The following is a 13,734-nucleotide window of genomic DNA, read 5'->3' on the forward strand; positions in this document are numbered from 1 at the left end:
TATTTTCTTTCTCACCTGTGTCAGTATAACAGTTTGTAGATGAGTGTAATCCTTAACAAAGGAACCTGCTTACTAGATGCTGTACTATGAGCATACTGACAACATATGTGGGCATTTAATACTGTAAAATACATTTTAGGAAAGCATAAGACAAAAGGACAACTCTATATGACAATAATGTGGTTCCAAAATTACATGTGGCAAGAATAATAACATTCTACTTAAATATCCATCATAAAAAGTTAAACAATTGTTTCCTCAATGCTATACGTCATAAGAATAAAATAGCTTGATGATGCAAAATCAAAATAATTCTGAATATAATTATTACTATTATTTTTGGCTTACTTTCTGTAATGCTCTAGGTGGCAGAATCCGTTCCGAAGGTCCTCCAACAAGATTCATTCTTACAAGGATATGGTTTCTTTCAACTGAGAGACCATCAATTATAAAATCCCTGCAAGAAAATAGCTGCTTTTATTACAATATTCATTAGGAACACAACAAACCATTCAGAAAATTACCTTTTGCCTAAACAGTTGCTGTACTTTTTCATGTTTAATTTTTCTCTGTAGATATCAAATGTTCTGCAGCAGCATTTCTTTCTCCTCCTTTACTACGTGCCATATACATACATTCACATACAGACAAATATGTGGCAGCATGCTTTTATACACACACATATTTTATATACAGCCTTAAGAATACATATATGCATTTATTTGCATTTTAGTCCCATAAATATCCACACATACATACATATGTGTGTGTGTGTATACATACATACACACACACACACACACACATATATATGGTGGTTTCCCTGTGAATATATATATATGTATATATATGTATATATATATATATATATATATACACACACACACACACACACACACACACACACATATATACATTATATACATACAGCATGGTCTTTTCCCCGTGAAATGAATAGGCAAATAAATTTTTCTGGTGTACAATAAGAAATGTATATGAAAATGTGATTTTTTTTCCAGATGTTTAACTTGGCATGACTATAAAAATTGTGATTTTCTGAAATTGAACACCAGTACTGTCATATATACTGTACTAATTACTAAGTCCACTTCCTCAAGGGTGAAATAACCTGGAATGTACAAGACAGACATCAGCTATAACAGAGTATGCGAACAGTAACATGAGAAATAGCACATTAGACAAGGTAAGAAATATTTAAGACAAAACAAGAAAGAGACAAGGAAGTAAAGAACAAGACTCTGAAGGAGTCTGGCTGAATTTGTGAGTGGAGATCAGAGTATCGACTCTGAAGGTGACTTGTCAGAAGGATCACTTCACTAAAGCAAAGTCCTGATGATATTTATGTCTGACATGGAAGTAAAGACTTCTTCTTCTTCTTTCGGCTTTTCCCGGTTAGGGGTCGCCACAGCGGATCACCTTGTCTGCACATTGAATGGCAGTGGAGTTTTACGGTGTCGAGTTGCCAGCCCGGCGCCCAACCTTCCACAGAAGGCACACTCACACGCACACCTAGGGCCAATTTAGAGTGTCCAATCCACCTGCAGCATGTCTTTGGGATGTGGGAGGAAACCGGAGCACCCGGAGGAAACCCACGCAACCACAGGGAGGACATGCAGACTCCGCACAGAAGGCACCCCAGCCGAGGATCGAACCGGAGAACCTCTTGCTGTGAGGCAGCAATGCTAACCACTGCACCACCGTGGCCGCCCGACATGGAAGTAAAGACTATATTTATTTATTTATTTTTTTATTCAGCACCAATGTACTGTGACATTCTTTTAATATGAGACCATAAAAGCTTTTATTTGTTGCAAAGAAAACCCTGGAGTGAGTGGCATATAAAAGACTTTGAGTTGTGCATGGACTTCAAAGAGTTTTACCTTCAATAAACTGACATAACCATTTGCTTTTGAGGGGTGAAGTCAACCTAGAATACTACTTTGTATTAGTAAAGCTGTTTTTGAGAAATACCCAAAGGCATCAGCTGCTTTACAAATCACACTGGTGGATACCACAGGCATTAACTTCAGGTTTTACAAATCCCTTGAAGCTGTTATGTGCATGATCTTTGGTACTGAAAGGGAATGCATGTGGATGGCAATTATGCCACGGTCAAGAAGTACAACTGTGACATCTTTAGGGGTTTGAATCTAATTCATATGATCCATTTAAACTGTAATTGAGGCAGTAGTCTTAAATCACAGTTCATATGTAGGTCCATCCAGTCAGATGCAGAAGGGCTACGACAGAACAACTTCAGGTTACAGCTGCCTCTGCCAGAGGCATAGTAGTGTTAGACAAGTCTATGGCTACACCTCAAGCTACAGTGCACTTGAAGCCCCCCATTCATGAAGAAAACCAGAAGTCTACAGTCAAACAAGGAAACTGTAACAAATGGGCTCAGAAAATGGTTGACCAACTCACTAGAGATTCCCTTTGTGCTTGTATGGCTATGAAGTGCACTAACTATAAGGATTATGAAAAAGCAAAATGCCACCTACTTGCAAATATAGGGATCACTGTAGAAACGCAAACAATCATGTTTCATGAATGGACTTATTGTGAAAGCAAAATGGTGAGGTCACAGCTATAATAGCTTCAGCACATTGTCAGCTTATGGTTAAACTGACTCCTCCCCTACCCATTATTCCCTAGGGTGTATGCTCAAATCGAATTTGCCTCTAGTAGTCTGAAATACATAAGCAAAATGTACCTAAAGAAAGAGAACGGTTTGCTAGAGAGAAAATCATAAACTTGGTGATCAGCAACAGTTGATAAAAAGTATTTCAGTCTAGTCAAACTGTGTACATATAAGAAATAACAACCACTCAATCATCTAGGAGCCATAGGTGACAATTTGGAATGGGATACGAGGGGTGAGTTTGAAGCAGACAAAAATCACACAACATGGATCTAATGTTATGTTAATTATACAAATTTTGTATCCAATGTTGCCTATTTTTGTCCATTTGAGTAGACGCCCAGGCTATCAGACTGGGTGGTGTCAGGGAAGGACATTTCTGAGTATGGTGGAACCAAAAGATAAATGTGATCTTGATTGTGTGTCCAACTTATAGTGAGACACAAAGGTATGTACAGTTGTCCATGTGGCCGTTGCACAGATGTCATCAATGGCTAAACCACTGTTGAAGGCTATCAAAGGAGAAACTGCTCTTGTTGAATGTGCTTTTGGTTTATCTGGTAAAGGTAAGTTTTTCTTATGATATACAAAGGAAATGCCATCTGGATAAGGTTACATTAGAAGCTGCCTTTCCAATTTTGGTTTGGCAATGAATACCTGATCACTCTTTCTGAAGGCATTTGTTGTGTGAAAAACAGAATATGAGTTGTCTGCGATTATTAAACAAATGTATCCTCCTTTGTTTGAGTACCTTGGAAAGAAGACAGGTTAAATTAGTGCTGGATGCCACCTTAGGAATGAAGGATGTGTTGGTTCGAAGGGAAAACCTGTCTTTGTGAAAAATCAGATAAGGGGGCTTTGAGCAGAAGGCTTGCAGTTCAGAAATCCATCTGGCTGATGTTACTGCGATTAGGAAAATTGTTCTCCATGTAAGAAATTTTAAGTTTACTGTGCTAGTGGGTTTAAAAAGAGCCTGGTAAAAGCTTGCAACATAATGGTGATGTCCAGTTGGGGTGCCAGGTCTCTAATGGGAGGTCTCAGCAGTAAAGTGCCTTTGAGGAAGTCTTTTTAGATCTTGAGAGGTGTAATCGACATATTACATCCAACATGAAATTTGGAAATAGCCACCAACTGTACCTTAATAGCTGCAATACTGTAGCCTTTGTCAAACTGATCAGACAAAAACTCAAGTAATAAAGGAATTGGTGCTGAAAAGGGGTCCAGACCTTTGGAGTAGGCCCCATCTGAAAATCTGTTCCACTTAATTTGGTAAACTTTCCTAGCTGACAGTTTCTGTGAAGCAGGAAGAATACTGACTACTACAAGGGGAAGCCTGGCATTTCTAGCTATAAGTAAATCTGGAGGAACCATGCAGTTAATTTCATGGACTTTTGGTCCAGAGCAGGCTATCCAGATGGGTGAGTTATTAGATCTGGATAATGTTCAAACATCCATGAGGGATGTACTAGAAGAGGCCATAGGTAGAGGAACCATGTCTGTCGGGGCCAAAAGGTAGCAATGAGGATTACTCTAACCTTGTACTGTCTTGCTTTATTTATGAGTATGTTCATCATTTGTAGATGGAGGAATGCATACAGGAGACCTGGGGCCAGTTGTGGACCACTGCATCTCTTGGTGACTCTCCCTCTGGAGGGATCAGGGCAAAATACCTGATGCATTTGCTTGTTTAAGTAGGAGGCAAAGAGTTTGTAGCAAATTTGAAAATTGTTTGCATCACTTTATTACTGAGGGACCACTCATGAGACTTCAGCACTGCTCTGCTCAATTTGACTGCAAGTACATTGGAGGTCTCTGGAATGTGCATTACTATCAGAAAGCAATACAAAGACATCGCCCATTGTCAAACCCTTATGGCTTCTCAACAAAGAGGATAAGATTGGATTCCTCCCTGTTTGCTGATGTACCACACAAGAGTCGTGTTGTCCGTCTGTATGGATATCACACCCTTGGGGAGTAAGTCCTGAAGTGCCTGCAATGCTAGCAGGACTGCTCTCAGCTCCAAGACAATGATGTGAAGATTGGCCTCTGTTGCTATGTACCTCAGACCATTATCCCTTCAAAATGCCCCACCCCCCAGAAGGGATGTGTCTGTAATCATTTTTGCCATTGATGAATCTGTCTGAAAAGGATGACCCTCAGTCACAGATGGAGACGTTATCCATCAAACAATGTGTTTTTTGCAGACTTGCATAATTCATATTTTTGCATGCAGAGGATGACTAGACTGAAACCAATGCACTGCTAATGTCCACTGCAGCACCCTCATGAACAATCTTACTAATAGAATTTTCAAAATCATAGATGCCATGAGACCCAACAACTGTAGGATTAACCTTGCTGGTGTTGTTGGGTGGTGCAGAACCTGAAGAGCTGTTAGATGAAGTAACTGGAACCTGGACTGGGGGAAGCTAAGTATTTGAAGTTTGGTTTTCAGGTGGCATCCTATGAATTCTACACTATGAGATGGAGTCAGTTGACATTTTGGTAGTTTACTGAGATTCCTAAATTCAGAAGCAACCAGAGTACTTGGTCCTGGTGCATGAGTAAGTGATTCTCCATGGAGGCAGTTAGGAGACAGTCATCTACATACAGTAAGACTTGGATCCCCAGTAGGCGCAAGTGCACAACTACTACTGCCATGATTTTGGTGAACACCCCGGGGGTTGTGATGAGACTGAATTGAAAATGACTAGCTTCCTGCCAGAAGTGGAGAAAACTTCTGGAGTGCTTCACTATTGTGATGTGATAGCAGGCATCCTGGAGACCTGCACAGCACATCCAATCGTCCTTCCACAGAACAGGCAAAGTGGACTGAACTGTGACCATCTGGAAATTTTTTTTTTTTTTTTTACAAACTGGATTACGTGACTGTCCTCAGTGTTTTTTGGTACTAAAAAGAGCTTGGAATCGAATCCGGATTCTAACTGGTTGTGGAGACCAGTTGGATTATTCTTTTTTCCTAGCAGCTTTGAAATTTCTATGGCTGCTAACTCCCACTGATTGGGTGGAACATCAGGGATTCCTTATTTTTCTGAGGTGGGAGAAAACAGGTAATTGAATAGCCTCTAGATATTATTCTTAGCACCCATGAATCTGAAGCTATTTTGTGCCAGGCTTGAGGGTGCAAGAAAATACACCCCTTGACTGTCTCCAGAGTGCAGCAGTTGGGCAACCATTCAGGACTGCTAAAAGGCTTTCTTGTTAAATGGACCACAAAGGCCTTGATTTTGAGGTCCACCTCTGCCTCTTGGGCATCATCTGTTAAAACTGCCTTCCCCTCTGCCACAGGAAGACCTGTCACCTAGGGAGTCATGGAAAGTACTCTGTGATTTGCGGAACCAAATATTCTTCTCCATTCTCTGGTTTCTACAGAATGTTCTTTGTGGGGCAGAGAAGAGTACTCCACTGCAGAGAGACAGAAAGATTCTTGCCATCTTCTTGACTCCTGGTGAGTGCATTCTTGACTTTAGGTCGAAACAAGGTGGAACCATTTTAACAGGCATTAATGAAAGATGACTTAAAATCTTCTGCAAAGTCACACAGTCACATACAGATGTGGTAGTGCATGGTGATGCCGGTGCCTGCTGCTCTGGCTGTACCATCAGTTGCATGAGAGAGCAGATGCATGGCCATATTAGAAGAAGACTGAAGGGTGGAAAGCCAGGAGTCCACTGTTTTCTGAACATCTGTTAGCAGCACCCCCGAGAGAGACTTGGTAATCTCTTTAGTCAAGTATTTTGGGAACCTTGTTAAGTGGGCAGTCCAGTAATCTGAGGGCAAAAGTCTCTGATGTACAGGTCTGCCTTCCAAATCTGTCCATCACCCTAGAGTCCCTATTAGGAGGATGAGCTTTCTTCCAACAGCTCCTTCTTGGTGACTGTTGCTGTCACCACCACAGCATTTACTGGTAGGCCTTTACTCCAGTGCTTCAGATCTGTTGATGCTGATAAGATTTTGTTGGCCTTCTTAGGTATGGGTTCCACCACATCGGGGTTTTTCCTTGCCCGTTGAGCCATAAGATTTATAACAGGGTCAATGGGTGGTACCACCCAGGACAATGTTGGTCTGGTGCCAAAAGCCTCCAGAAATACTGAATCATGTGGTGAAGGGTCTTGGGATGACCATCACTCTCTGTTTTATAATTCTAGAATGTACCCAAAGGTGGCATCTTCAGAGAGAATGTAAGGGGAACCCTCCCTTTCCTCCGAGTCAATATCATTGGTGAAAGACTCTAGTGAAGAGTCCAGATGCTTCCATACGCATGTCCTTTTTCTGGGACCACTCTCTACAGGAGCATTAGAGGGGTCAGAATAGAATGGGGAGCCAACAAAGCAAATTTCTTCAGAAGCCATTGGTACTGTCTGTCCCTGTCGGATAGGATGTAGAGGGGAACACACAGACTGCATATCTGGTTTGGGTGGAGCTAAACTAGCTGAAGCCACCTTGTCTTTGGTATCTGCCAAAACCCCTTCAAAAGCCTTGAAAGTTTAGTCTTCCAATGGGATAGAAGAGTCCCTCCATTCTGAAGAAGTGAGGAAGATCTCACAGAGCTGAAGCACTGAGGCAAAGAGATGGCACTGAAAACCTTGGTGTCGACTCACCCCCCCCCCCCGGAACTCATCCCCAAAGTTTCTGTTCCGAGTTTCATCTTGGTCTGAAGGCAACGGTGTCAAGATTGATAGGGACACAGTCAATGTTGAGGACATAAACAGCTCTGGCACTGACAAGGGTTCTCTGGTTCTAGATGGTTTCAATAATCCCAAACCCGAAAGTGAGTTGGTACACATTCCTGCAAGGGAGGGTAAGTTGTCCTGCACTCCGGTACCTTCCCAGGAGATGATACTGGGATAACCCCAAGCTGTATATGTCTCTTCAAAAACTTCTTCACTATCCTATTAACAATGAGCTCCATAAGACTTCTAGACATTCGAGTGGATGACGCTACCGAATATGGTCATGAGTACATTTGTTCCTGTAAAACGGTTGATGCAGTCTGGAACTCACCAGTCCTCATGAGTAGATGGTGTAGGGAGGAGATTGGTCCAGAGTCTGTGTAGGTTATGGCCTTCTAGGAACCTTGGGATCAGGGCCGACTGAGGTTGCCTGTTCAAGAGACCTTATCTTTGATGTCTTGGGTGAAAGTATGCTCCATTTTTTTTTCTTTTTCTCTCTTATCCTGTATGTACTTATCTTTTTCCCTCTCTGGAGCATTAGTCTTAGGCCTGTCTCATCTCAAAGGAGAAGATGGTGATGGGGTAGCCCCTGTCTGTACTAGAAGGAGCCTTTTTAAAACCAGCTTGTCCCTTCTAGTTTGGAGGGACCTGGCACTGAAAGATGCAGAACACTGGCATTCAACATCATGGTGTGCTACACCAAGACAATACACATGCTTGGGGTGTGGGTCTTGCACAGGAAGTTTGTGCCCACACTCTGAACACTTTTTAAACCCTGTTGATTCCGACATCCTGAAAAATGCTACAGGAAACGTTAGAGGGAAAAAAAAAATATATATATATATATATATATATATATATACACACACACACACACACACACATCCATACATATATTTATATATATATATATATATATATATATATATATATATATATATATATATATATATATATATATATGGGTCTAGGACCAATGTCTGAGCGGCCGTTTCATCGAATGTGAAACGACCGGGCATACTTACGCGGAACTGCTTTTTACCGAAGAAGCACTTTCGCGTAAGTATGCCTGTTGCGGAGATCACACTACAGTGGGGATAAGGGAAAATTCCCCTTTCCCCACTGTTGTGCGACCTCCGAGTGAGAATATAAAAGTAGGGGGGTGTGGGGGGTGCAGGGGGGCTTGCCCCTCTGCAAAAACGTAAATGTAATGTTTTTTTAACACACTAACGAAAGCACTTTTTCGGTGAAAGTGCTTTCATTAAAAGTGTGTTCGGTGATTGTAGATTTGGACTACTGAACTTTCTTTCAATAGTCCTAGATCTATATATATATATATATATATATATATATATATATATATATATATATATATATACAGAGAGAGAGAGAGAGAGAGAAAAGAGAAAAAAGGCCAAAGGCCTTAAAGACTAACTATACTAAGATAGAAAAAGAAAAAACAGTGACTTGAAATCTACCTCTAATCACTGAATACAGAAAATGGTGAGAGCAAAACTCTTATGGTAGGACAGGAGTTGTAGCAAGAAGATAATATTAATATTAGAATGCACTGCTACGAAAAGCTCTTGTGCACATCTGTACTGTTTCAGTGGCAAACTCGATCAAAGCGTCTGAGGTATAACCTAGGGAATTATGGGGAGAGGAAGAGTCAGAGCTCTGGATCAAAGAAAATTCGAAATCAGTGCCAAGGTTGGATCCCTCATATCCAACAACCACACATGTTTGAATGGATGAAAATAGGCAACGATGGATTTAATGAAAGAAAATTTAAGAAATGAATGTGTCACACAGGAAAGTCAGTAAAAACTGTCTCAAATGAGATTACAGCAGATATGATAAAGATATTGGGTGAATTAGGGATAAAATGTCTTTTCAGGGTGTTCAAAACTGTATTGAAAGAAAAGTGTACCCCATGACTGGAGAATAAGCATTCTTGTGCCAGTGTACAACAACAAAAGGGACATTCACAACTGTGGGCAGTACAGAGGTAATAAACTCCTGTCACACTGCATGAAGTGTGGGAGAGGGTGAGTGATAAATAAATGTGCATATCAGTAAAAAGTAAGATGGGACATGAGCAGTTTGGATTCAGATCAGGAAGCACCAGAACTGACCTGATCTTTGTATCGACAGATAGAGGAGAAGGCAGAGATGAGAAGAGTTAAAATGGACATTCCTCGACTTAGAGAAAGCATATGACAAGGTCACAAACAAACTGATTTGGGCAGACCTGTGATGGCTTGAATTCTAGAAACAATGGTAGAATTAGTGTAGGCTACCTACAATGACCAACTGGCACAAGTCTGAACAGTGCTCATCTCTAAGCCCACTGTTGTTCATACTATTGGTTGGAGGGGACAGATCAACAAAGCTGCATATGATTGCAGTTTTAAAATATTAAGAACAGAAACTCTGTCATTAAGACCTAGGTGTGAGTAAGCGTTTAATCTGATCTGCCATTTCAGTTCTTGGGCTTGTATCAAGTCAAACCATGGAGCCCCCCCCTGGGATTTTTTATTACGTTGTTGAGCCCTAGAAATTCAAAGCTGTGCTCTGGATTTTTCAATACATGTTTATAAAGTGCATTGTGATTATTGCTAACCTGATAGAAGCCCAAAAACTGAAATGGCAGATCAGACTGAATGCTGTCCTTAGTATTTTAAAACCACAAGCATATGCTGTTTAGACTTTTAACAATGGTGTCGACTCTATTTACTAACTTATATGTATTGTTTTGTTTTTCATTAACTAAATATTTCAAGATACTTTTTGTGTATTTTATATTCATATTTGTATGTTTTCATAGGGTTTCTCTTCTGGTAAATCAATTGCTTAGAGTTGTACTGAGTGGCAGGGATGTTACTGCTCTTTTAAGAGAATGATCCAGTATTATATTGGTTGTTTATCAACATGTGACTGAGCCCAGAGGATTTTTTAAATGTTTGTTAATTGGTATGGGATCATTTCTGAGGAAGTCTTCGATGTACGCTTGATGAAAGAGCTCTCAATTTTATTTTTACATATAATGATAGTTGCAAATCCGTTTTCACTCTGGTCTAAGCCTAGTAACTACCTGTGAACTATAATCAGAAGGTCTGCAGCCAACTGGAATAGAGTGTCAGAGGTAGTATGTTACAGATGAATGCCAAAGAAGCTGAAAAGTAAGGTGTACAAAGCAGTGGTGAGACCAGTACTCTTGTATGGTACAAAAACCTGGAAAGTGGAGGCAGAGCAGCTGAGGAAGCTTCAGGGGAAGGAAATGAAGTGTCCTGAATGGTTGATAAGATGTATACTGTGAGACAGCTGGAGAAATGTTGACATTAAAGTTAAAGCCAAAGTAGCTCTTATTGCAGAGAAGGTCAAAGAAAACAGAATACAGTGATTCAGGCACACATGCTTGAATGCAGATGATGATTTGGTGAAGAAGATTTGTGAGAGTCAAGAAGAAGGCAAGAGGAAATGAGAACATCAATCAAAGAGATGGATGAACTGCACAAGACGATTTCTGACATTCAGGCATGTCTGTCAAAGAAGGTAGAAGAGTGGCACTGACTCGAGAGAGATGGTGACAACTGATGTGTTACCCCGACCAGAGTCTTGCATCACTTGTTGAGAGAGTAATAAGCTATGAATAACATCTGTATATAAGTTTCCTAAAGTAACTAACAAAACTATGTTTAAATCAAAGGAAGCATTTAAGAATATTTTGCATTTTAAATCTGAGCAAAGCTCTGTACTAATGAAGAAAATGAATATGTCTGATGCCAGTAGCAAAAATGTTGATAAACCATAAATAGTTTAGAATCAATGAAATGTGATAGAACTACTGCTAGATTTGTAGAGAATGTATTTTGTTACTGTGCCACCACTAAGCTCATAAACTGCCCAGTGTTGATAGATGAGAAAGAAGTAGAAGGACTTACAGATTCTGGTAATATGATAACCCTCATTAAGGGGCAGTTAATTTGTAAATAGGAAGCTGTTTACCTGTAGATGTTGAGTGTACTCAAGGAGATAAGAAGAGGTGGACAACAGTCCCAGCAAAAATCTAAACAGCATTTAGAAAAATACAGCCTGTGGCAGTAATATCATACCTTATGCATGACCTGATTGTTAAAGACTTTTCCCACTCTAGGGAGATGCCGTCTAAGGCCAAAAAGTCTGATGAACCCCATGCCCCCTTTCCACACTACTGTAACAGAACTCACCAATGTTTCCATTAACTGAACTAATGGGAGGTAGAGTTTAGGGATAATGTTGATCATCCCACAGGGAGTAAAATTATGGGATATATATGGGGTGAAGAGAACCCTACAACCTCCATTAGCTACTAAAAATTGACACCAGTGAAAACTGGATTCATAGAAGAGACTAAGACAGACACTACCCTAGAGAAGGAAGCAACAGATTAGCCCGTCCCAAACCTAGTCCAGTGAGGGGAGGAACCCCAAGGGAGAGACAAATGAAAAAGGAGGCAATTCCTGCAAAGTCATACCATGATGGCAATGTAAAAAAAAAAATGAAAGGTGTTGCTTTCCAAGCCTCAGATAAAGATCCTAATCAGCAGAAGGAGCAGGCAAATGGCTTCTCTTATTATTGGGGACGTTACCATTCTTGGGAGAAGAATGGAATGCTGAGACCTCTTGTTTTAATCTTAGCAGGAGAAGTAGCATAGCCCACTACTTCTTGACAGGCCACTAGAAAGGAGAAGTCTAAGCTGTTTGATCTGTGACTGAGCAGACAGAACTTTAAGAAAGCTGAATGGGAGGATACAACTCTTTGCAGATCCAGGGTGGTAGGGGAAGAATCCACCACATCCTCTTCTCCACCATGCCTCTATTTTGAGCTGTGAAATGATTTGCCATATATAGGAAAGGGAAGAAATGGGACACCAAGTGCTAATACCAAAGCCAGTTAGCCAGTAATAAAACTGTCACACAGCCATTTTGTGGGACGACATTAGGGCAGGGACAAAACTAAAGCCTGATTTTTGACAGGGTCTACTGGCAGGATGATGTAAGAGATAGAAAACTCTTGCACAAGGTGCTGTCAGTGACAAAGGATGGCTTTAAAGCTTGGCTTTAAGAGCTGGTTGATACATATTCCCACCACAGGCAGTCTTTTTCAAGAGGATTGCCATGGATATTATGGGCTGTTTAACCAAGTCCAGTATTGGGTATCAGTATATTTTGGTCAAAATGGATTAAGCAAACAAATAAATTGAAGCAATCCCTGTTTAGATAGCTAATTCTAAGGCTACAGAGAGTGAGTTGGTCCTCTTCAGTAGACATATAAAGGAAATCCTTAAAGACCAGGGAAACCCTTTTTATATCAAACATTATCCATCAACAATGTCAAAACTAATGTGAAGCAACTCATAACTTCTGTACACCATTCACAAACTGGTGGCCTACAGAAATAAATAATAGGATGCTAAAATCCAGGTTGAGGAAGGTGGTAGAAGAGGATGCAAATAAGTAAGACCAACTACTGCCACACCTCCTCTGTTTGCCATTTGTGAGGTTCCTCAAACATTTGCCACATTTAGTCTTTTTTGAGCTTCTTTGTGGGAGACACCTTAGAGAAAGTACAGTTGTATAAGTAAACTTACCATGACAGCAGCTGTTTGAATGATTTCTGCTTCAGTAGCCTTGGCTATATGGGTTATATCCTGTCAAGGATATAACAGCCAGCCAGCTTTTAAGGGCAGCTTCCATGCACCCAAACTGTTACCAGCCCGTGCAGTGCTGAAGAAATACACCGGTTTGGGCTCCAAGCCTTTCAGAGCTTTTGTGCCATCTGAGAGGAAACAGCCCTGAAAGAGGTCAATGCTAGGAAAACAAAAATGAAAGTTCTCACCCTGGTAACAAAAACGTACAAAAATAAGGGGGAATAAGGAAGGACAGGCTACTGTAGCAGTGATCATTTGAATATCTACTGATATGGTATGTTTATTTACACAAATGTTCTATGTTCATCATTTGATCACTGCTGCAGTAGCCTTAGCTGTATGGGAAGACTACCACAGCTTATACTGACTAGGGGGAGGAAGGATGTGGGTCCAGGGGCTGTTGGAGAATGGTCCTATCAAAGTCTGCTCTAGACCCAGAGATGAGATCTAGCTTCTAGTTCCTTATTAAGGTGTGCAAAGATGACCTAGTTGCTGCTTCTAAAATACTTCCAGAATTCACCACTTTCAAAAAAGCTACAGATGAATCCAAGGCCCTGATACAGTGAGCCTTGACCATGACTGGAATGCCCTTATTAATAGCATGAGATAACCATTTCAAAATTGTACGCACTGACGCAGGTTGTCCTTATTTCCCTACTTCATAAGCAATGTGTCAAAACAATATC

The 13,734-nt window shown here is 40.7% G+C and overlaps 1 protein-coding gene across 1 annotated transcript in view; it reads right to left on the bottom strand.

Moving 5' to 3' along the window:
* The window catches only part of TBC1D32 (TBC1 domain family member 32), a 1,886,357-nt gene that overhangs the window by 713,905 nt on the left and 1,158,718 nt on the right, over positions 1-13,734 (bottom strand). The window contains exon 20 of the mRNA XM_044086982.1: positions 349-457. Coding sequence (XP_043942917.1) covers positions 349-457 — 109 coding nt within the window. The remainder of the gene's footprint in view (positions 1-348; positions 458-13,734) is intronic.

This window comes from Protopterus annectens, chromosome 1.part1 (genome assembly GCF_019279795.1).
Source record: "Protopterus annectens isolate FY-2018-M chromosome 1.part1, PAN1.0, whole genome shotgun sequence".
In the NCBI taxonomy this organism is placed as follows: Eukaryota; Metazoa; Chordata; order Ceratodontiformes; family Protopteridae; genus Protopterus; species Protopterus annectens.